The 22,139-nt window shown below is 43.7% G+C and overlaps 2 protein-coding genes across 4 annotated transcripts in view; both read left to right on the forward strand.

The window, feature by feature from the left end:
• The window catches only part of LOC126175566 (folliculin), a 162,279-nt gene that overhangs the window by 21,514 nt on the left and 118,626 nt on the right, over window positions 1–22,139 (forward strand). Inside the window, exon 1 of one of the 3 annotated variants that reach the window (XM_049922424.1) lies at window positions 3,477–3,495. The exons of the other annotated variants lie outside the window; for them this stretch is intronic. The gene's annotated coding sequence lies outside the window, so the exon portion shown is untranslated. Of the gene's footprint in view, window positions 1–3,476; window positions 3,496–22,139 lie in introns of those variants that run through there. 3 annotated transcript variants of the gene reach the window in all.
• On the forward strand, window positions 9,235–10,947 carry LOC126176475 (uncharacterized). Its single transcript, XM_049923630.1, has 3 exons — window positions 9,235–10,137; window positions 10,370–10,435; window positions 10,861–10,947. The coding sequence occupies exons 1-3, from the start codon at window positions 9,235–9,237 to the stop codon at window positions 10,945–10,947; spliced, it is 1,056 nt and encodes a 351-aa protein (XP_049779587.1).

Raw genomic sequence — 22,139 nt, forward strand, 5'->3', positions numbered from 1 at the left:
CTGTTAAGCAGAAGAGACCAAATGCTATAAACAAGCCGTTATACCATTTATATAGAATACTGATCTTAAATTAAATTTTGTTTTACAGGGTGCGGCGCGGGAACTTCCGTATTTGAAAAGCGCAGCACACAGCGGCTGTTTCTCATTTTTGCGTGGGTTTCAGTGCTATCGAAAGTGCGAGACTTAAAGTTTTTTTTTTTTTTTTTCAAGGTTAGTTTAGTAGCGATCATACAGTTGACAAGAGAGGAGCGGCGTTCGCCGTTGCGAACTACTTCTCGAATGGGCGTTCGGTCATCAGAACTCGGCGTGCATCCAGGAAACAGTTCAACATCGCGCCTACAGGTTGTGTTCCTGATAGGAAATCAATAGTTATGTGGGTAGACACCCTTATGGATACTGGAAGTGTACAAAAAAAGAAACCAGACCTCCAAGAACCACCAGAGCGCCTGAAAACATCGAGAGGACAAGGGGTTCTCTCAAATCCTTGGTGTACACCAATATTCCGCAGACCCTGGCTGACCTACGGAACAATATTCGTGTTGCTGTTGCCAACATCGACAGAGAAATTGTCGGAAAAATGGACCGAAACTTCCGATTTAGATTCTCCAAATGCACTGAGCAGAACGGAGGCCACCTTCAAGATATGATTTTCAAAACTCAATGGAACAAAACTTTAGAGATTTCTCTTTGCAAAGAAACAAGAATTAAATTTATGTCTCTAATACTTTCTAATTTATGATTTTTTTAAAATAAGGAAGTTCCCGAGCAGCACCCTGTAGTACTATTAATCAGTGTTGTTGTGGTGGTCTTCAGTCCTGAGACTGGTTTGATGCAGCTCTCCATGCCACTCTATCCCGTGCAAGCTTCTTTATCTCCCAGTACCTACTGCAACCTACATCCTTCTGAATCTGCTTAGTGTATTCATCTTTTGGTCTCCCTCTACGATTTTTACCCTCCACGCTGCCCTCCTTGGTGATCCTTTGATTCCTCAGAACATGTCCTACCAACCGATCCCTTCTTCTAGTCAAGTTGTGCCACAAACTTCTCTTCTCCCCAATCCTATTCAATACTTCCTCATTAGTTATGTGATATACCCATCTAATCTTCAGCATTCTTCTGTAGCACCACATTTTGAAAGCTTCTATTCTCTTCTTGTCCAAACTATTTATCGTCCACGTTTCACTTCCATACATGGCTACACTCCATACAAATACTTTCGCAAATGACTTCCTGACACTTAATTCTATACTCGATGTTAACAAATTTCTCTTCTTCAGAAACGCTTTCCATGCCATTGCCAGTCTACATTTTATATCCTCTCTACTTCGACCATCATCAGTTATTTTGCTCCCCAAATAGCAAAACTCCTTTACTACTTTCAGTGTCTCATTTCCTAATCTAGTTCCCTCAGCATCACCCGAATTAATTCGACTACATTCCATTATCCTCGTTTTGCTTTTGTTGATGTTCATCTCATATCCTCCTTTCAAGACACTGTCCATTCCGTTCAACTGCTCTTCCAAGTCCATTGCTGTCTCTGACAGAATTAAAATGTCATCGGCGAACCTCAAAGTTTTTATTTCTTCTCCTTGGTTTTTAATACCTACTCCGAATTTTTCTTTTGTTTCCTTTACTGCTAATCAGTAAGAATTCATAATTACAGATTCCAGTAGAAGATGCAGTTCTCGGTAGTACACACGCGCCCAGTTGCGAGTTAACAGGTTTAGAAATGCATTTTGTCTGCTGAGCTGAGCTGAACGAGTGAGTGAGTGAGTGAGTTCAGGCCTGCCTTCGGAGGAAGAATGACATACACAGCGAGCATATACATTTGAGTTTGGAGCAAAAGGGTGTACATTACACTGGAACAAAGCTCTTCCTCCTGAAATAAAGACAGAGATTCATAACTAGAGTGAGTTCAAGAAAGCTTTAAAAATATTTCTGCTGGAAAAAGCTTTTTACAGTCTCGATGAATTATTTAGTAAATAAATTGTAAAATTTTACTAATGCCACTAAGGATGTTGTTTAACTTGAGCTCTGTGTCCATTTATGCTCTGTATCTGTTTTTCCCGTGGCACTTTAATGATTCTAAGAAAATATGTGTAGTCTTTTTTCTGTATTGCTGCTCAAAGAATTTACTGTATAAATTTTTATATAATTTTGTACTCAAATTCGGATCTAGTGAAGCATGGGATACAACCCGTCAGCTTTGATCAATGACGTCAGAATTTTGGAGAGATCATTTGTTACATAGATGTAACAGCTGACAAGAGCGTTCAGAAACAAAGGAATACGAAAGACAAAAAATATGTTTGACATATATCAAGACAAGTAATATTTTCACGTTAAGGATATCGTGTGTTTGTATCGTATTATTTCTGTGGAAAATGAAGGGGAAAAATGGATGGAAATATTGGTAGCATAAAATACCTCACGTCACATATATATGGGTTGTATCTCGAACATCATTCGAACTATGTTGGTTAACTGCAGTAAGGGATACAAGTTTAGCGTACGTCGCTCTCTTCGTTTTCTTTAGCATTAATGTCATGTTGTTCAGCTGAACTATATAGGTCAACTGAAGCATGGGATACAAATTTTACATGTGTTGTTTCTTTCGCCTCCGCTACCAATAACAGTCTGTTGTTACGTAGATAGTAGTACTGCCGATGGCTCAAGGTGCTACGTAACATAATATTTGTATCCCATACTTCCGTTGACCTACATATATTGTATGCGCTATAAGATTGTCGTATTGTATTTATAAAAGACTGACTCGTGCCACGGCGTTGTGACCCCAACACAGTTGGACCTATGGAAGACGAAATAAAATAAAATCAATCAAATCAAGTTATGTGACGTACGCGCCGCGGCCTTGCTTTCTCGTGGGCCTCGGTTTCTGTAAAATGACGTCATGTGTTATCTATGGTCTACGGTTTAAACGCAGTCCTTGGATTTTAGAGGTCAAAGAAAAACAGACAATAATAAAAAGTTGGGATAAATTCTAGTGTCCGATACTTCGACCATAAATATAATAGACTGGCCCTGACGTCATTTTCGTGGCTCCAACATCTCTGGGCTAAAGTCACGTGAATGTTGGCAAAACATGGTTGTTTCGTGTTGCGCTTATGGCTGTACTCAGCGTTTTGTCGGGGGACATGGCATTACATTTCACGTGTAAGTGTTTCTATCATGGTGCAGATGCGTTTATTGAAATCTGCTTAAGAGACTTTTATATGTTTTTTACACTTGAAATAGAGTATCACGTAAATTAAAGTGTTGAAAGTGATGCCTGTAAAGTCAGACTCATATTACATTTTGGAAAGTATCTGTGATAATTCGGTTACAGAAGTAAGTATAACTGTTTCTCGTTCCTACTCATAGGTTCCCTAAGCATGAAAACCGAAGGCAACTTTGGATACAGGCCCTGAAACGGAAAAACTTTAAGCCATCTGCACATACGCGCCTTTTTGTATATACAAGTGAGATTATAATAAGGTAAGAGCACCTATAGTCGACACATGAAGATAATTTTGTTCTACCTTCTAATACTATTAAATAAATGTAGGCTCCAAAATTATTTTCTGAAACTTCAAAGTCTCACCTTTCATCTAAAATATCATTTTTTTAAACTGATAGTTTAAACTTTCGTAAAAATAGTAGGAACTGAACTTTTGAAGTGCACCTAAAATTGATACTCTAAAATGGACCTGCTCCTAAAGTCGACAATTTTGGCACCTATAGTTGACATAATTCCCATATCCCATTTTCTCTTGTAAGTGACTAAAGCTCAAAACGCGGGGAATCCAATATTTAAAGTTTAGACACGAGCCCACTCTTACTGTTTAAAAGAATTTTAACGACATTTTACTTTAATTGACAGTTTATAGTAATTTCGTCCCGCTGCCCACCAGAGGGGCGTTCGATTTATTTGTTAGATTTTATAAATGGTACTATGAACAAATCCATGTCAAATGCAGTTCTGACATAATTTTTCGCAAATAAAAAAGTAATTTTTGTTGGAGGCGTTTGGTAGTCAGTTGTTAAATGTGGGTAAAATACGATACATACAGACCGCTGATTTGAAATCCCGCCACGTTTTGCCAACAGTCACGCGCTTTATGTTGGAGCCACACCAGCCCTATAGCTTCTGCACAGCAAGGCCAGTCTACTAGTATCTATGGTCGAAGTCCGATACCACCCTTCTGCTTTGACCAATGACGTCATACGTAAGGCAAAGATGCTGCAATGGACAATCTATGGATCGAATGGATTATACTCAAACAAATGAATGTAGTGTGCCATAAAATAATACATTTTATGCGACTATTATTTACGCGTGAATTTCATTTAAACGAGTTGAAGAGGACTGAAATAACTAAGAACACGAGAGCAATTACGTGTGCATATATTATGTAATATAATTGAACAGTGTTGTGTAGAACCTGTTGCCAGCGATGTGGAAGACGTAGTATACCGTTAGCAGAGCCTGTTCTATTATACACTCCTGGAAATTGAAATAAGAACACCGTGAATTCATTGTCCCAGGAAGGGGAAACTTTATTGACACATTCCTGGGGTCAGATACATCACATGATCACACTGACAGAACCACAGGCACATAGACACAGGCAACAGAGCATGCACAATGTCGGCACTAGTACAGTGTATATCCACCTTTCGCAGCAATGCAGGCTGCTATTCTCTCATGGAGACGATCGTAGAGATGCTGGATGTAGTCCTGTGGAACGGCTTGCCATGCCATTTCCACCTGGCGCCTCAGTTGGACCAGCGTTCGTGCTGGACGTGCAGACCACGTGAGACGACGCTTCATCCAGTCCCAGACATGCTCAATGGGGGACAGATCCGGAGATCTTGCTGGCCAGGGTAGTTGACTTACACCTTCTAGAGCACGTTGGGTGGCACGGGATACATGTGGACGTGCATTGTCCTGTTGGAACAGCAAGTTCCCTTGCCGGTCTAGGAATGGTAGAACGATGGGTTCGATGACAGTTTGGATGTACCGTGCACTATTCAGTGTCCCCTCGACGATCACCAGTGGTGTACGGCCAGTGTAGGAGATCGCTCCCCACACCATGATGCCGGGTGTTGGCCCTGTGTGCCTCGGTCGTATGCAGTCCTGATTGTGGCGCTCACCTGCACGGCGCCAAACACGCATACGACCATCATTGGCACCAAGGCAGAAGCGACTCTCGTCGCTGAAGACGACACGTCTCCATTCGTCCCTCCATTCACGCCTGTCGCGACACCACTGGAGGCGGGCTGCACGATGTTGGGGCGTGAGCGGAAGACGGCCTAACGGTGTGCGGGACCGTAGCCCAGCTTCATGGAGACGGTTGCGAATGGTCCTCGCCGATACCCCAGGAGCAACAGTGTCCCTAATTTGCTGGGAAGTGGCGGTGCGGTCCCCTACGGCACTGCGTAGGATCCTACGGTCTTGGCGTGCATCCATGCGTCGCTGCGGTCCGGTCCCAGGTCGACGGGCACGTGCACCTTCCGCCGACCACTGGCGACAACATCGATGTACTGTGGAGACCTCACGCCCCACGTGTTGAGCAATTCGGCGGTACGTCCACCCGGCCTCCCGCATGCCCACTATACGCCCTCGCTCAAAGTCCGTCAACGGCACATACGGTTCACGTCCACGCTGTCGCGGCATGCTACCAGTGTTACAGACTGCGATGGAGCTCCATATGCCACGGCAAACTGGCTGACACTGACGGCGGCGGTGCACAAATGCTGCGCAGCTAGCGCCATTCGACGGCCAACACTGGTGTGTCCGCTGTGCCGTGCGTGTGATCATTGCTTGTACAGCCCTCTCGCAGTGTCCGGAGCAAGTATGGTGAGTCTGACACACCGGTGTCAATGTGTTCTTTTTTCCATTTCCAGGAGTGTATTTTCCATGCGTACTGCAAAAACAATCTAAATAATGAATCGTCGAATAGTTGGAATCGGTAACTAGAAGCAAACTATGTAGGAGGTCATTTCTAGTAACCGATTCCAATATTACTGTTTGTTGCGCAATAAGTCTTATAACACATCAGAAACGTGCGTAAAAATGATCTTGTTAGTGAACTACAGAATACGACTAGACTTTCAAAAAATGGAAATCTTTACACACATTACTGCACACCAAAGAAATGAAATACGAAAAAGACTGAATCTTGCAACCGATAACTATACTACACGAAAGTGACACCAGCTGATGTAGCTCCAAATAACACCAAGTAAACCGATACCCCGGGAGTGACAGTAAAAATAAGACAAGTGTAGCAAAAACATCAAAAAGGAAAAGATAATAGTGGTTACATTAAAAGAAACTTACCGCATATGAACTTCCAAACGAGTCAAAGATCGAGGCTGATAAGAACGAAATAAGGGCATAACAAGACATGATAATGTTAGAAGGTCAAACTGTAACGAAAGAAGCAAAATCCAGAATAACTAATGAAAAAATAATAAGAAACACAAACTTAAGGCACGAATGAGGTACCACTCAAATCAGTTCTTCCCGCCCTCAATCAGACGCAAAATTTTAAAACAATAAAAAAAATGAAACCACGAGTCAATCACATAAACCCTCCGGCAAAGACACGGCAATACCCCTCGGCCCACCATTGTAACCAGAAAATATTAAAACGACAGAAAAACCTCCCTCTAGAGAAACCAGAAAGCTAGCACTCGCACAATACAGTAACATGAGAAAACGCAACATAAACAATAAAAAAAGTATCAGACTCACCAACACCTAACTTACAAAACGAGTCCTGTACATTTTGCTGACTACTTTCATAAATGGAAGAAATAAACAATAACCTTTAGGAATACTCCTCCTCCAACAGTATTGCTCTAAATGGCCTTGCAACACGGAAATCCTTCTATTTCCCCGCAATGACGCCCAATGATTTCAAAAATTTTATAGTTGATTTACGGTCACTCATTTCCTGAAGCAGAATTTTCGCAGTAAAAACAACTGACTCATCCATAACGAGCAGCGTGAGAAATCAAGACCTTATAAATCACGACGACTTTCATTAACAAAAGACGGCGAAAACAAATTACGAAATGAAAACAAAACAATCTACATCGAATTTTTAATACACGAGCGTAAAGGCCTGTCCACACGCAACGATCTGTCTGCGCACATCACATCTGCGCAGACAGATCGTTGCGTGTGGACAGAAGATTTGCACCAACCTGGGTGTGTGCAAACCTGGAAGTTGGAGTTGGAGGTTTGAGCGAAACCTCTCAAATCTCTGGGTTCAAACCCCATCTGCGCATACAAGTTGGAGCGTGTGGACAGGAGATCGCCGCAAATCTGGCGCGAAACAGCTGTTTGCTCAGTCTAGTGTTTGTATTTGTGCGCACAGGGCATTAAAATGGCTGATACTCGTCAGTGTTCTCGAGAGTTTGTAAGTGAATTTATTGAAATATATAGAAACCACCCATGTTTGTGGAAGATTAAAAGTAAAGAATATAGTGACCGAGACAAAAAGACAGCAGCATACAATGCTCTAATTGAAAAATTGCGGGCAGTTGACGCCTCGGCAAACAGAGAAACAGTAATAAAAAAATTAATTCGTTGCGAACTGTTTACCGAAAAGAGTTACCCAAAGTTCAGAAATCAATAAGATCTGGTGTAGGAGTAGATCAAGTATACCAGCCAACGTTACGGTATTTAGATCTGCTTGGCTTTCTTAGTGATCAAGAAACGCCAAGACCAAGCAGGAGTACAATTGAAGATGAAATTGGAGTGTCAATGTTACCGCCAGCCGTTCATGAGGAGAAATTGCCCTTCTCATACAAGTATTTTTTCTCATAATATGAGGGGTTACAAGCTTTAAGAGATAATTATAAGTTTCGGCATCCATCCGCAAATAATTTCGCCAGTCGTTAGGTTCGCCCTGCAACTCTCGCAGTAAATTTACGTGAGAAAACTGCTTTCGCTTTAGCAGCCACTGTCTACACCATTTTGACCGCTTTCTCTGTTTCCTGCGGTTGGTCTGAATGTTTTTTGCAACACAAGTTGCGAACTCAGGCCACAACAGAACTTCCTCCATTTCTATATTTCAAAATAAATGAATTAAATTTTTCACGTTTACGGGGAGCGTAGTCGCTTGCCACTGATATTTCTTTTCTACACCGACAGATGGCGGGCGAGGAGTAGATTGGGGTTTGTGTCGTGTGAACACACCACATTTGCAGCGATCTTTTGCATGTACAGACATCTGCGCCGATGTCTGCGCAGACAGATCGTTGCGTGTGGACCGGGCTTAACGAGGAAATTCAGAGAAATCATTTAACGTTCATCGATAGCAATCTGCGGCACAAACAAAATAACATCACACATTACGTCATTGGTCAAAGCCGACGGCTGGTATCGGACACTAGAATTGACCCAACAAATCAAATCATGTGACGTGCGCGCCGCGGCCTTGCTTTCTCGTGGGCCTCGGTTTCTGTAAAATGACGTCATGCGCAGTCTGTGTTATCTATGGTCTGCGGTTCAAACGCAGTCCTTGGATTTCAGAGGTCAAAGAAAAACAGACAACAATAAAAAGTTGCGCGTCCGCTTCTTATGTGCACAGAAAAAGCAAATATTCTACATCAGGCCCTCCGTTACTGAAATTGCTCTTGTCGGAAGTAACAACGGTTAACTTCTGCTGTCGGGCGTAGCAACGGTTACCAGCGAAAATCGCGCGCCGTACGGTCATTACGCACGGCGAGATGTATTCGAGACTGCGCGACTTACCCAACATGGTGGAAGACGTGCTGAAAGGCACGGTGCTCGCGAACCCGGGCCTGTCGCTGCTGGAGGGCGAGCGCGTGGTGATGGTGCGCGACCAGGAGCAGCTGCGTGGGAAGGTGAAGGTGGTGTCGGGCGGCGGCACGGGCCGCGAGCCGTGGCCCGCGGGCTACGTGGGCGCCGGGCTGCTGGCCGCCGCCGTGCTGGGAGACGCCAACACGGCTCCGCCGCCGCGCGTCATCTTGCGCGCCTTCCGCCACCTCGCCTGCGGCCACTTCCAGGGCATCCTCGTGCTCGCGCGCAACATCACAGGCAACCGCCTCAACTTCGGCGCCGCCGTCGAGAAAGCTCGCGCCGAAGACATCGAAGTCAGGATGCTGCTGGTCGGGGCGGTCGCCCGCCCGTCAGACAAGCGACGAGCGCTGCGCGACATCGACGCCACCGCCGTCCTCTGCAAGATCGCGGGCGCCATGGCCGAGAGCGGCTGCTCGCTCGACGAAATCTTTCACCTGTGCCAGACTCTGGCTACTAACGACTTGACGACCGTCTCCACGAGCTTGGCGGCGCCCTCTCTCGCGGGCTTCGTCACCGGCGACAGTGACACGCACTACCGTTGCGCGAAGAAACAACACCCGAGTCTCTCGGCCAGTCCCGACGCCGTGCGAACGGCGCTGAATCCGTTCTTCGAAGACGCGTCGGAAGGTAACAGACGTATCGATCCGGAACACCAGGTCGTCGTCTTTATCGATAATGCGGGGAAGTCGCCCAAGCTGGAAGAGAATCTCGTCGTGTGGGAGACCGTCAGCTGCCTGCGCGAGAAGGGCTACGAAGTACCGAGGGCGTACTGCAGCGCTTTTATGACGTCCCCGGAAGACGCTACGTTTTTCGTAACTTTACTTCGGATATCCTTCACTTGCGTACTGAAGTACTTGGACGCGCCTACGACTGCCGTGAGTTGGCCTCGCCACCTCCAGTATACTCCTGCAGGTGCAGAAAGTGTGACGGTCGAGCTGCCACTGACTGTGGAACCCACTCTTTCTCAGGGTGACGAGGACGAGGACGTTCTTCCCGAACCGGAGTACGCTGTCACGGATAAGTTTGCTTCGTGTGTGCTGCAGGTGATTAAGTGCACTGTCAAGTCGCTGATCGACTGTGAAAAACAGTTGAATTTGTACGACGAGTTCGGAGGAGGTAGAGATTGCGGAACGAATGTGAGGAAGGTGTCGAAAGCGATCGAGAGGGCAGTTACTAACGGAGATCTCGACGGTCACAATTTGTTCACATTATTTCGCGATATGAGCAAAATTGTGGAAAGTGCACGGGCGGGTGTTTCTGGCCTTTTGTATACTATATTCTTCGAGGCAGCTGCTAAGGTAAACCTCATTACATTTCCTGTACACTACGTTGTCTTGTTGTTATAGATGATAGGTAGGTCCTGTTTGTCGGTATTTTGACAGTTAATTTGTAGTTCTTAGTGGCCAGTGTGACGCTTCAACACAGTATTGTATAGTGTATATATATGGACTAAAGTGACGAATGAAAATTTGTTACAAGGCCGGGATTCGAGTCTGGGCCTTGTGCAGACCTACTTAATTTTTCCTATAGAGGCAACATTGTCGAAAGCTGGAAAAATTATTTATCATTTTGAGAATGACCATGATTCCAAAGATGGTGAGCTGTTCATTGAGGCCGGCCGGAGTGGCCGAGCGGTTCTGGGCGCTACTGTCTGGAACCGCGCGACCGCTACGTGATGTCCTTAAGTTAGTTAGGTTTAAGTAGTTCTAAGTTCTAGGGGACTGATGACCTCAGCAGTTAAGTCCCATAGTGCTCAGAGCCATTTGAACCATTTTTTTGTTCATTGAGCAGCTGTATAATTGTCTCATTCTGTTTTAACTGATTATCAACCCTGATGCCTAGGAATTTCGTATGTGGTACTGCATCAATTTTCTGTTTGTTTATTTGCATTTCAGGAACTTAGTTTTTTATTTACTGTCTGAAACTGAATAATATTAGTTTTTGAAAAATATTGTAAAGAAATTGAACTTAAAATCGATTTACGAATATACGTATATCTTAAATTGTAACGGTTATTACAGGAGAACTATTTATTGGAAACAAAACAAATCAAGTCTCGTAAAATAAACGCTATAGCTGTAGTGGAGAGGAACAGTAAAAAAGACTGATAAATCAGCGAAATACTATGACCCCTCCAAAACATAACAAACAATATTTTGTTTCTCATACGCAGCTAAGATTAAAAAACGATTTTCCTGAAAACCAACAGATATATGGCAACGAATGACCCTATAAAGAAATGTAATCCCAAATACGTAACAAAAAGTGACATCCCAATTTTAGCCAGTTGCCGGTACCTGTACTTATCAAAGCGGATGGCTAGTATTGCAGATTCCACCTGGTTGTTCACAGAACCACTACCTGTACTTGTTTTGTAGTGACTAACTTAAATGAGATATTAGTATTTTATATCGGTAATTTCCAAGAATCGATGCACATCGGAGTTGCAGACTGATTTCGATATATATTAAACTGTTGACACTCGAGATGTAGACAGGAGACACGACAAAAGACAAACGTATTGAAAACAGGAAGATACTACTTGGCAATGTATTGAACATAACGACGCACATCGAGAACCAGTCACTGTATGGGCACAGTTTAACGTTACACTCGCGACTCTCCGTCAAGTTTCTGTTACGTACAACGATAGCTGCGCCCCAAGCTACACTTTCGAATACCATGTCGGATGAGTGCGAATATTAAGTTGATACTGATTTGTAACATAGTTTTTTTTCAATAGAGCGTATACGTAGTGCCATAAAAATAGATAGTAACTACAAAATGACTTTTTTCGTTCTTTTGTTACGTAAGGATGCTGGAAAGATAGGAAACGGTACATTACAGCACAATTTATTTACGATTCTCTTGTAACGTGCAGATATTTACCGAATAACATCGTGTCCCTTTAATAATAAAAAATTGCTCGTAGACACAGGAAGACTTGGCCTTATGCAGAAAGACGTATTCCTATCCGACAAAGAGCAGTTTTGTTCGTGACACTTTCAGCCAAATCAGTGAATTTGGAAAGTAGGAAACCCATATAGAATGTAATACGTACAGTATTTAATGTACGAAAGAAGCCACAACAGTTTTATCTTAAGAGGGAAAGACACAGGCGGGATAATAAATCGTCAAAAGCAATAAAACTGTGGCAGCCGTGCCGCAAAAATGCGTGAACGGATAAGAGCCGCGCATGGCCGGCGCAAGTTAGCTGCGTCAGATATCCGTCGGCTTGCGTACCTGCCGATAGACAAAATAGTGGGAACGTGTTGCAAAGCAATGGCAGTGCGTACTGAGCCGTCGTACAGTACAGACGGATTTTTCGAGAGTCTACAACTTCAAACCGTGGACCACGTTTCATACCTCCCATAGTCTTTATGAAACTGAAGAATGACAAATGCGCTGTTATTTTTCAGCTATTCTCGATTTTTATTGCACTACGTATGCTCCCTACTGTATAAACTATGTTACAAATCAATACAAATGACAATACTGGGTTCTTATTGCTTTCAATAGTGTCGCTCGCTGGCCGCTTGGTGCGCTGCTGCCGCTGTGGATAACAAAAAACAGACGGAGTGTCGCGACTGTTAAGGTATACTGTAGTCGAGTCTCGAAGCGGGTATTGGGTAAATATGGATATTGTTTTATACTTTGACAGCGGAACGTCGGCTGAGAGCAGTGAAATACTACGCGATGGAGGTACATAGATTACTGAGACGCAACTTTTCGCTACAAGTATGCAGTGACGTTACTCTGGTACACGATACACCCTCCGGGATCGGTGTTCGAATTTAACTGGTATGCATAGACAGTTATCGCGATCGGCAGTTAAATTGACAGTACAAACATGCGACTACATCGGCTTTCTCACCGCTTGGAGCGCTATTGTCCGCCAGCTGTCAAATGGTGGCAACTTTCACAGCAGAGAGTGTCGTGACTTATGTTAGACTGTGACATGAGACTAACAGTATTATTTATTTAATGGAAGCGGAATAGGAAAGCTACAACTTACATGTGTCATGATTTATGAGTATGTGGTTGTGCAGAAACCTTAGAGTACATGCTGAATTACTGTGACTGAAACTATCAGTAATTATAATGTTGTTTGTCAAAAACAAACTTCTAACAATTTTGCTGTCTCAACTTCCCCATCAAATTTCCATTAATGAAACAGAACAGTTACACTCTTGCAGTGATTGGCCCTCGATGTACGTAGTGATGTTCAGTAGTAACACACCTTTAAGCATTTTATGTTTTCATCTCCGACAAATAAAATGGAGCCTGCGAATCCACAATCTCAGAGACGACTACCGAGAGTTACACTACGCACATCTCCACCGGCGTACAGGGCTGCCAGTGACCCGCAATTGCTCACTTCACTTTGTGTAAAGCCTGAGTTCGAGATTAATGTCACTGCATACTTGTAGCGAAAAGTTGCGTCTCAGTAATCTATGTACCTCCATCGCATAGTATTTCACTGCTCTCAGCCGACGTTCCGCTGTCAAAGTATAAAACAATATCCGTATTTACCCAATACCCGCTTCGAGACTCGACAACAGTATACCTTTTAACAGTCGCGACACTCCGTCTGTTTTTTGTTATCCACAGCGGCAGCAGCGCACCAAGCGGCTAGCAAGCGACACTATTGAAAGCAATAAGAATCCATTATTGTCGTTTGTATTGATTTGTAACATAGTTTATACAGTAGGGAGCATACGTAGTGCAATAAAAATCGAGACTAGCTAAAAAATGACAGCGCATTTGTCATTCTTCAGTTTCATAAAGACTATGGGAGGTATGGAATGGCACCTTACAAGACAGTTTATTTCCGATTCTCTTGTAATGGACAAATAGTTACTGAAAATTGTCGTTCTCCTTTAACAGAAGAAGAAAAAAATGGTAGTAAACACCGGAATACCTGACCTTGCAGAAAGACGTCGTATATCTACCCAGTAACGCTAAGGCGTAAATCTTTGTGTTGCACAGTCATCAAGGGTACACAAGTGGGCTTGTTGGTGGCCCAGCATTGATATCTGCAGCAATTTGTGGAAGGGTTGCACGTCTGTCTCGTTGAACAATTCTCTTCAGCCATTGTTGCTCGTGTTCTTGCAGGATCTGTCTGAGATTTGATGTTTTACTGGATTCGTGATATTCACGGTACACTCATGAAATGATCGTACGGAAAAATCCCCACTTCATTGCTACCCCCAGAGATGCTCTGTCCCATCGCTTGTGCGCCGACTATAACACCCTGTTCAAACACACTTAAATCTTGATAACCTGCCATTGCAGCAGCAGTAACGTATGTAACAACTGCATCATACACTTGCTGTTTTATGAGGTTTTGCCGACCAGTGCCGTCTTCTGCCTGTTTACATATCTCTGTATTTGAATATACATGCCTATACCAATTTCTTAAGCACTTCATTTTACATAGTTGAGAGTTCCTTAAGTCATCCATAGATCAATTTTGTGTGTGTCCCAGCCCATGCCCCCATGAGCAATTGCATGGAACTGGGGAAGAGACAGCTACTTGAACTTTTAAGATCTTTCCCAATGGCAGTAGTTATTTTCTTGAGCTAGTAACTGCATGTACATTTACTGCCTTACATCTTAAACAACTAGTCCAGTGAACCTCCTGAATAGTTTCTGCAGACTCATCCATAATGCAGTTTAACTAATTTTCGACATAGTATCTGTGTTTTTGAGTAAGTAACTCCATCAATGTGTTGGGTGTGTTGTAGGCCTTTCGTTGAGTGGGTACACGAGAATGCAATCATGTAAGTTGTTGGCACAGAACTTATTATCACATGTCAGACATGCACTTGTTTTTCCATTTAATACTCTTAGGCCATTATACTTAGTCTGGTATTTTTCAATAAGTTGATTCTGTCCCTGTAGTCTCATTCTGGAAAGTCTGCAAAATACTAAATAATTTGATTCCAAACTACTCAAGCCATGAATTTCTTTAGATGTTGCCATATGTAGGAGACAGACGGTACCAGATCTGCTGTACAGAGTGAATGTTTGAATAATTCATCATTAAAGTCACAGCTTCCCTTTGCCACAGCCCCTTTGTGGGAAGCTGCCAAGCCCCTATCGCATATATTTCCATCCATTTCTTCCAGAATATTTGTTTAGTATTAATTAGTTATTTTTTCTCCTTTTCAAATCAATCTGTCAGAAGAATAGTTTTTGAAGCCCAGAAACATTGAGCACAGTAATACTTATCTACACAGTCACCTTTAATGAAAGTGATGTTGATGCTAATAATTATTTCTGTGTTCCTTTTAATATTTTTGCAACATCTCACTGTTATATGAAGGATGTCAACTGGTTTACAAATACATTTTTTCCCAGAAAATAGTCATATGCTCATCATTTAATGAGTAACCTTTATTTATAAATTCATTAAAGGTTTTCAATTAGTTGTACTTATTGTGTAATGAATACTTCATGTCATAAGAAGTGCTTGATGAAAACCAAACTGGTTGAAATTTGCATATGCCACTTTGGGTAATCTAATGAGACATGTAGGAATGCAAATGTAGTGTCGGGCATGGTTATATACATGTGTGGGCAAATGGTGCAGGAGAGAAGCAGGCACTTGAGTGTTCCATCCATTTGAGACGTCATGATATTCACATTGCAAAGTTTGACAGTTGAGGAGCAGCGAGGTGTTATCAAATTTGTGACTGTGGAAGGGGTTAAACTGGCTGATATTCATCACCGGAGAGTGTCCATATTTTGGGGGAGACTGTGTGTCCATCAAGTCAGTGAGAAAATAGAGTTCCCATTTTCATGATGGACCCTGAGATCACACAAAGTGTAATGGGCAAGTTCAAGTGAGAGCAGCCTGAGCAGCTGTTCTGTGACATTCATGTGTTTGGTCTGTTAAAAAACATCGCAAAGGAGGGTGGCTCAGCTTGGATGATAAACTGAAGGACACAGTGCGTGACTGGCTGCTGTCACAGCCATAGGAATTCTGTGTACAGGGGATTCTTTGACTCATGAGACAGTGGTATAGTTGCACTCAGGCCTCTAGTGATTAATTTTGAATAAAGACTTCAGTTATATCCTCAGTGTTGTTTAGTACGTTTTCTTTTGAACAAGCCTCATAAATGTAGACTTACCTCAGAATATTATCCCAAATAGACATTAACTCATAGAAATATGCAGAGTAAGTCAACTTTCTGACGTTTTCAGCAGCAAAATTTGTATTCACATGCAGAGTAGATGATGTTGAACTTGAGTATTTAAGAAGACCCATATTATGTGATTTCCATTTCAAATTTTCTAGTAATACAGACATCTAAAATGTTTAACTTTTCCATTTTATTTATATCTTGTACCCCAAACCCGATTATAAACTGCGTTAATTTCTGTGCTATACATAAGTGTACATTCTGTACTGTTTTTTTCTTAAATTTTCTCAATGGTTATATTTGCAGAAAATCAGTCAATAATTGAATCAAAAATTTTATGTTATCTTCCATTGGTGTGCCTCCAATGTATTTGATTGTTATGCTTCATTGTCATGAAGAGAACTGTTTTTGTTTTATTTTTATAATGTGGGTATTAATATGTAAGTCTACAGGAACATGAGCCGACCTACGGTAATATTAAACTGCATGGAATGGAGGTAAAACGAGAGAATTCTGTTGTATAACCTGACGAAATTGCCTTACATAATTCTTCCTGTCTCCTGTACGTAGCATCAGTGGCAATGAAGATTTTTTACCTGGTTTGTGAGTTTGTCTTTCGTTAATAGAACTAATAATTCAGTGATGTTACTGGGAACAGTACCTGTTAGAATGAAGACAGAAATTTAAACACTATGTGAGATTGTTTGGGCAAAACTCAGTAACAAGTAAGGGCATGAACTTTTAATTGGGTCCTTCTATGATCAGTAGATTCACCTCTAAATGTAACTGAAAAGTTAAGAGGAAACCTCCGCTCACTGATTAATAAGTTCCTCAATCATACTGCTATTGTTTAAGAAAACTTTAATCACCCAAAACTCAATTGATATGATTACACCTTTGTAGCATTAGTATGACAAGGTGTCCTGTGTAACAATACTAACTGCCTTTTCTGAAATATTCTTGGAACAGGTAGTTTGGAAGCCAATCCATGGCAGAAATATATTAAATCTGATAGCAACAAATTGACCTGGCTGCCTTGGCAATGTCTACATTGAACTGGTATCAGGGACCATGAGGCATTTGTAGCAGAAATGGTTACTTAAGTACAAAGGGTTACTAAAACAAGTAGGAAGATTTATGTATTCAGGAAACTAGCTAATAAGGCAGTAATGTCATATCTCAAGGAACTATGGCTCAAGTTTAGAATTTTTCCATCAGTTTCATTACTTTTCTTATTTCCCATCAAATGAATCACAGTATATACTCAATTTATTAAAAGGTTATACCATAGAGGTCATGTTCCAAACTGTTTTACACTCCTGGAAATGGAAAAAAGAACACATTGACACCGGTGTGTCAGACCCACCATACTTGCTCCGGACACTGCGAGAGGACTGTACAAGCAATGATCACACGCACGGCACAGCGGACACACCAGGAACCGCGGTGTTGGCCGTCGAATGGCGCTAGCTGCGCAGCATTTGTGCACCGCCGCCATCAGTGTCAGCCAGTTTGCCGTGGCATACGGAGCTCCATCGCAGTCTTTAACACTGGTAGCATGCCGCGACAGCATGGACGTGAACCGTATGTGCAGTTGACGGACTTTGAGCGAGGGCGTATAGTGGGCATGCGGGAGGCCGGGTGGACGTACCGCCGAATTGCTCAACACGTGGGGCGTGAGGTCTCCACAGTACATCGATGTTGTCGCCAGTGGTCGGCGGAAGGTGCACGTGCCTGTCGACCTGGGACCGGACCGCAGCGACGCACGGATGCACGCCAAGACCGTAGGATCCTACGCAGTGCCGTAGGGGACCGCACCGCCACTTCCCAGCAAATTAGGGACACTGTTGCTCCTGGGGTATCGGCGAGGACCATTCGCAACCGTCTCCATGAAGCTGGGCTACGGTCCCGCACACCGTTAGGCCGTCTTCTGCTCACGCCCCAACATCGTGCAGCCTGCCTCCAGTGGTGTCGCGACAGGCTGAATGGAGGGACGAATGGAGACGTGTCGTCTTCAGCGATGAGAGTCGCTTCTGCCTTGGTGCCAATGATGGTCGTATGCGTGTTTGGCGCCGTGCAGGTGAGCGCCACAATCAGGACTGCATACGACCGAGGCACACAGGGCCAACACCCGGCATCATGGTGTGGGGAGCGATCTCCTACACTGGCCATACACCACTGGTGATCGTCGAGGGGACACTGAATAGTGCACGGTACATCCAAACCGTCATCGAACCCATCATTCTACCATTCCTAGACCGGCAAGGGAACGTGCTGTTCCAACAGGACAATGCACGTCCCGTGCCACCCAACGTGCTCTAGAAGGTGTAAGTCAACTACCCTGGCCAGCAAGATCTCCGGATCTGTCCCCCCATTGAGCATGTTTGGGACTGGATGAAGCGTCGTCTCACGCGGTCTGCACGTCCAGCACAAACGCTGGTCCAACTGAGGCGCCAGGTGGAAATGGCATGGCAAGCCATTTCACAGGACTACATCCAGCATCTCTACGGTCGTCTCCATGGGAGAATAGCAGCCTGCATTGCTGCGAAAGGTGGATATACACTGTACTAGTGCCGACATTGTGCATGCTCTGTTGCCTGTGTCTATGTGCCTGTGGTTCTGTCAGTGTGATCATGTGATGTATCTGACCCCAGGAATGTGTCAATAAAGTTTCCCCTTCCTGGGACAATGAATTCACGGTGTTCTTATTTCAATTTCCAGGAGTGTATTTGGTCAAGGTACAGTGTGGTAATGTATCATGAGCCACAATTTAAAATAAATGGACACGCCATATATTATGAATAGATTTTGTTGAACATAACCAAAGGGCCAATAAACAGAACATCCAAGTAAAAATGCACAGGAGTAATTTTTGTGGTTCACAAATTACACCTAAAAATTCATTTTGGTAAACATATAAAAGCAACAAAGTACTTTTATATCTAAAAAGAAAGATGATGAGACCTACCAAACAAAAGCGCTGGCAGGTCGATAGACACACAAAGAAACACAAACATACACACAAAATCTAGCTTTCGCAACCAATGGTTGCCTCGTCAGGAAAGAGGGAAGGAGAGGGAAAGACAAAAGGATTTGGGTTTTAAGGGAGAGGGTAAGGAGTCATTCCAATCCCGGGAGCGGGAAGACTTACCTTATGTGTACCTCTGTGTACATGAGGATGGATATGTGTGTGTGTGCGAGTGTATACCTGTCCTTTTTTCCCCCTAAGGTAAGTCTTTCCGCTCCCGGGATTGGAATGACTCCTTACCCTCTCCCTTAAAACCCAAATCCTTTTGTCTTTCCCTCTCCTTCCCTCTTTCCTGACGAGGCAACCATTGGTTGCGAAAGCTAGATTTTGTGTGTATGTTTGTGTTTGTTTGTGTGTCTATCGACCTGCCAGCGCTTTTGTTTGGTAGGTCTCATCATCTTTCTTTTTAGATATATTTTTCCCACGTGGAATGTTTCCCTCTATTATATTCACAACAAAGTACTTTTGTTGTTTTAAGCCTATGTATCATTTCTATATTGTTAATCTCTATTGCCAAAGCACCGTGGGTGGTGATCATGGTGCAGTATCACCAACTGTCTCAAGGTACAGCTTTCCTCCCACTTCAGTAAATGTTTAACATAACCTAAAATAATAAAATGGCAGGAAAATTCACAGCCTGGTTATTAAGATAAATGTTTTTCATCATTATTAACCATTTAAGTTCAATTTTATTTTTGGATATATAGCAGGAATAACATTGAATTAAGAACAGAAAAACTAACTCCTAAGTGGGGGAAAAAAAACACACACAGTGATACATGTAGGAAATTGAGATAGTTGCTCCTTGCTTCTGTAACAAAAGCAGTCTATACTCATATCATAGTAGGCAACATATGGTGTAGAAAGACTGAAGTTAGATTTAAGAGCAGAGATACAAGATTGGCTCAAGGTACATGCCAGCTCAAGGTTCAAGCCTCTCCCCTACCTAGTAGAGCATCTCATGGTGGGAGGGACCCTGCATGATATGCAATTTGTGTAAAGGAAATTCTAAAAGGTAACGAAAACTGCAAAATCGGTGTAAAATAAAGCATATAGTAAAGAGAGAAAAATGCTAAATGAAATGCATTTAGCTGTCAGAATGGCAATGCACAAAGTCTTCGACAACTACCGAAGCGGAATTTTTATCAAAAGATGTCTCACAAAATCCAAGAAACTGTGGTCGTCTGTAAAGGCTGCCAGTGGCTTCAGAGTTATGGTCCAGACACTCAGAAAGTAAAATTAAGGCTAGTAAAGCAAAAGCAGTCATGCTGAACTCCAACAGGAGTGCTGCGCCACTTTAATCCATGCGCCACTACAAAGGTGAGCGATTTTCATATTAGTGCCAGTGGCATTGCGAAAATTGAACCAACCTTCAGGGCCCAATGGAATATCCATCATATTCTATACAGAATTTACAGCTGAGTTTACTCCCCTCTTAACCATAACATTTTTAGTATCTGCACAGCCAGTACAATGCTGTTACTCTACACTGTTGGTGTGGGTACTTCATGACCAGTAGTGACTTAATAACAATCAGGACCCCTCAAGAGAAGACAAACTTGCTGTGCGAGTCAGTCTGCGGGAAGCAGAATGTCTGAATCCACTTATACACACGCATGGCAACAAAATCAGCACATGACTCATTCAGTCAGCTAACAACTCCACAGTAGTTGAAATCGGTTAAGCACTGGGACACCTGGTTTACTGCCGCTCACAGGTAAATACCTCCATCAGGTCTTCTGCGTATGCCCTACATAGCAGATTTCAACACTGATCTGCTGCACTAGCTTCACCAGCTCTTCTGCCTCCGTAGTGATGTTTGCTGGTGAGGGTAATAAATCCCTTCACCCTGAAATGGCTATGTTGGGCCATGACCTCGTCGCAGAGCTGGAGATGGGCAGATCAGAATCTTTGGACTCTGCACTGGCAGGCACAGGTAGAAGCCTCAGTGTGGGCTGAGACTGCAGGTGATGGGAGGACAGCAGAGGTGGGAAGCACGCTGTTGCAATTGGGAGTCTGCAACTGGAGCAATGTCGTGACCAACCCTGCCACTCGTCTGACCAGAAGACCGCGGCAGTGAAGTCCCAATGGGTACAGGCAGAGCTGATTTGCATGGCTGGACAGTTGCTCCCTACTAACATTCACCACAAAACTTCTGATCTTGTGGTCCACCATGACACCCAACAACCAACCCTGCCACTGGGCAAAGGATGTGGCTCAAACAGCAGCCCTGGGAGGATAATGCAGGGGGCCACAGTGGTCTGTGGCGTGTGGCTCAGTGTGCAACAAATTTAGCAGGTCCTCCGACTGGCACCCATGCAAACATAACTTCGGACTGCACCTGTTGACTGGTGTTGCCTAGTATGTAACCAGAAAACTTGGCAACACATGCTCACGGAAAGAGGCAGACACAGAAGGTATGCACAAAGCACTCTACCTCTGAGTCCATGGAAAATGCCGGGGCATTCGACGACTGACTCATGGCCCAACAACTGTCACAAACAGTTGGCAAGTGCTTTACCCGTAGGCGTGCCCCACACGTGGGCTCCATGTGCAAGAAGTGTTGGTGATAATTGGTACTCACCCAACGAACAGAAGGAGAACGACAACAGGGACCCAAAAACTGCTGTGGATGGGAATTACTATGCTGCGGATGATATACGAGCCCACTGAGCCCTGAGTGGGTTAGGACAGGCATTACCGCAGTGCCACTGCACTGGAATCATCAATGGTGGTGACATGTAATGACACGACAGGAGGTGAGGCCACCTGGGGTACCCCACAGGGCACTGGGAGCCATTTACCATGCACACCTAATCGTGCCACCTGTCAGTTATCAGAAAGGATGTCCTTCGCCGCCACTGTAAGCTCATGCAAGTCCACATTGAGGACAACATTGGCTGAAGAAGGCTCAGATAGAGTCAGCACGCTGGTGTGAACCTCATGATCAGAAGCTAATTGGACAGTCATTTCCCAAATTAGCGAGTCTGCACAAGAGGTAGCATATTTGGGGCACTCAAAACAACACCTGTGCGAGAGGCCCTGCAAATTGGTGACGCAGGGTGCGTATGACTGCCCAGGGCGTTTGTGGTGTTGGTTCAGCTGCGTCCATGCCACCACCACT

This window comes from Schistocerca cancellata, chromosome 3 (genome assembly GCF_023864275.1).
Source record: "Schistocerca cancellata isolate TAMUIC-IGC-003103 chromosome 3, iqSchCanc2.1, whole genome shotgun sequence".
Lineage (NCBI taxonomy): Eukaryota > Metazoa > Arthropoda > Insecta > Orthoptera > Acrididae > Schistocerca > Schistocerca cancellata.

Bases quoted from the DNA above. Each gene is read 5' to 3' on its own strand.
- LOC126176475 (XM_049923630.1), top strand. From the start codon at position 9,235: ATGGCCGAGAGCGGCTGCTCGCTCGACGAAATCTTTCACCTGTGCCAG. The intron at 10,138-10,369 runs GTAAACCTCATT...TTTTTCCTATAG, and splicing joins TCTTCGAGGCAGCTGCTAAG to AGGCAACATTGTCGAAAGCT. The intron at 10,436-10,860 runs GTGAGCTGTTCA...CGGTTATTACAG, and splicing joins TGACCATGATTCCAAAGATG to GAGAACTATTTATTGGAAAC.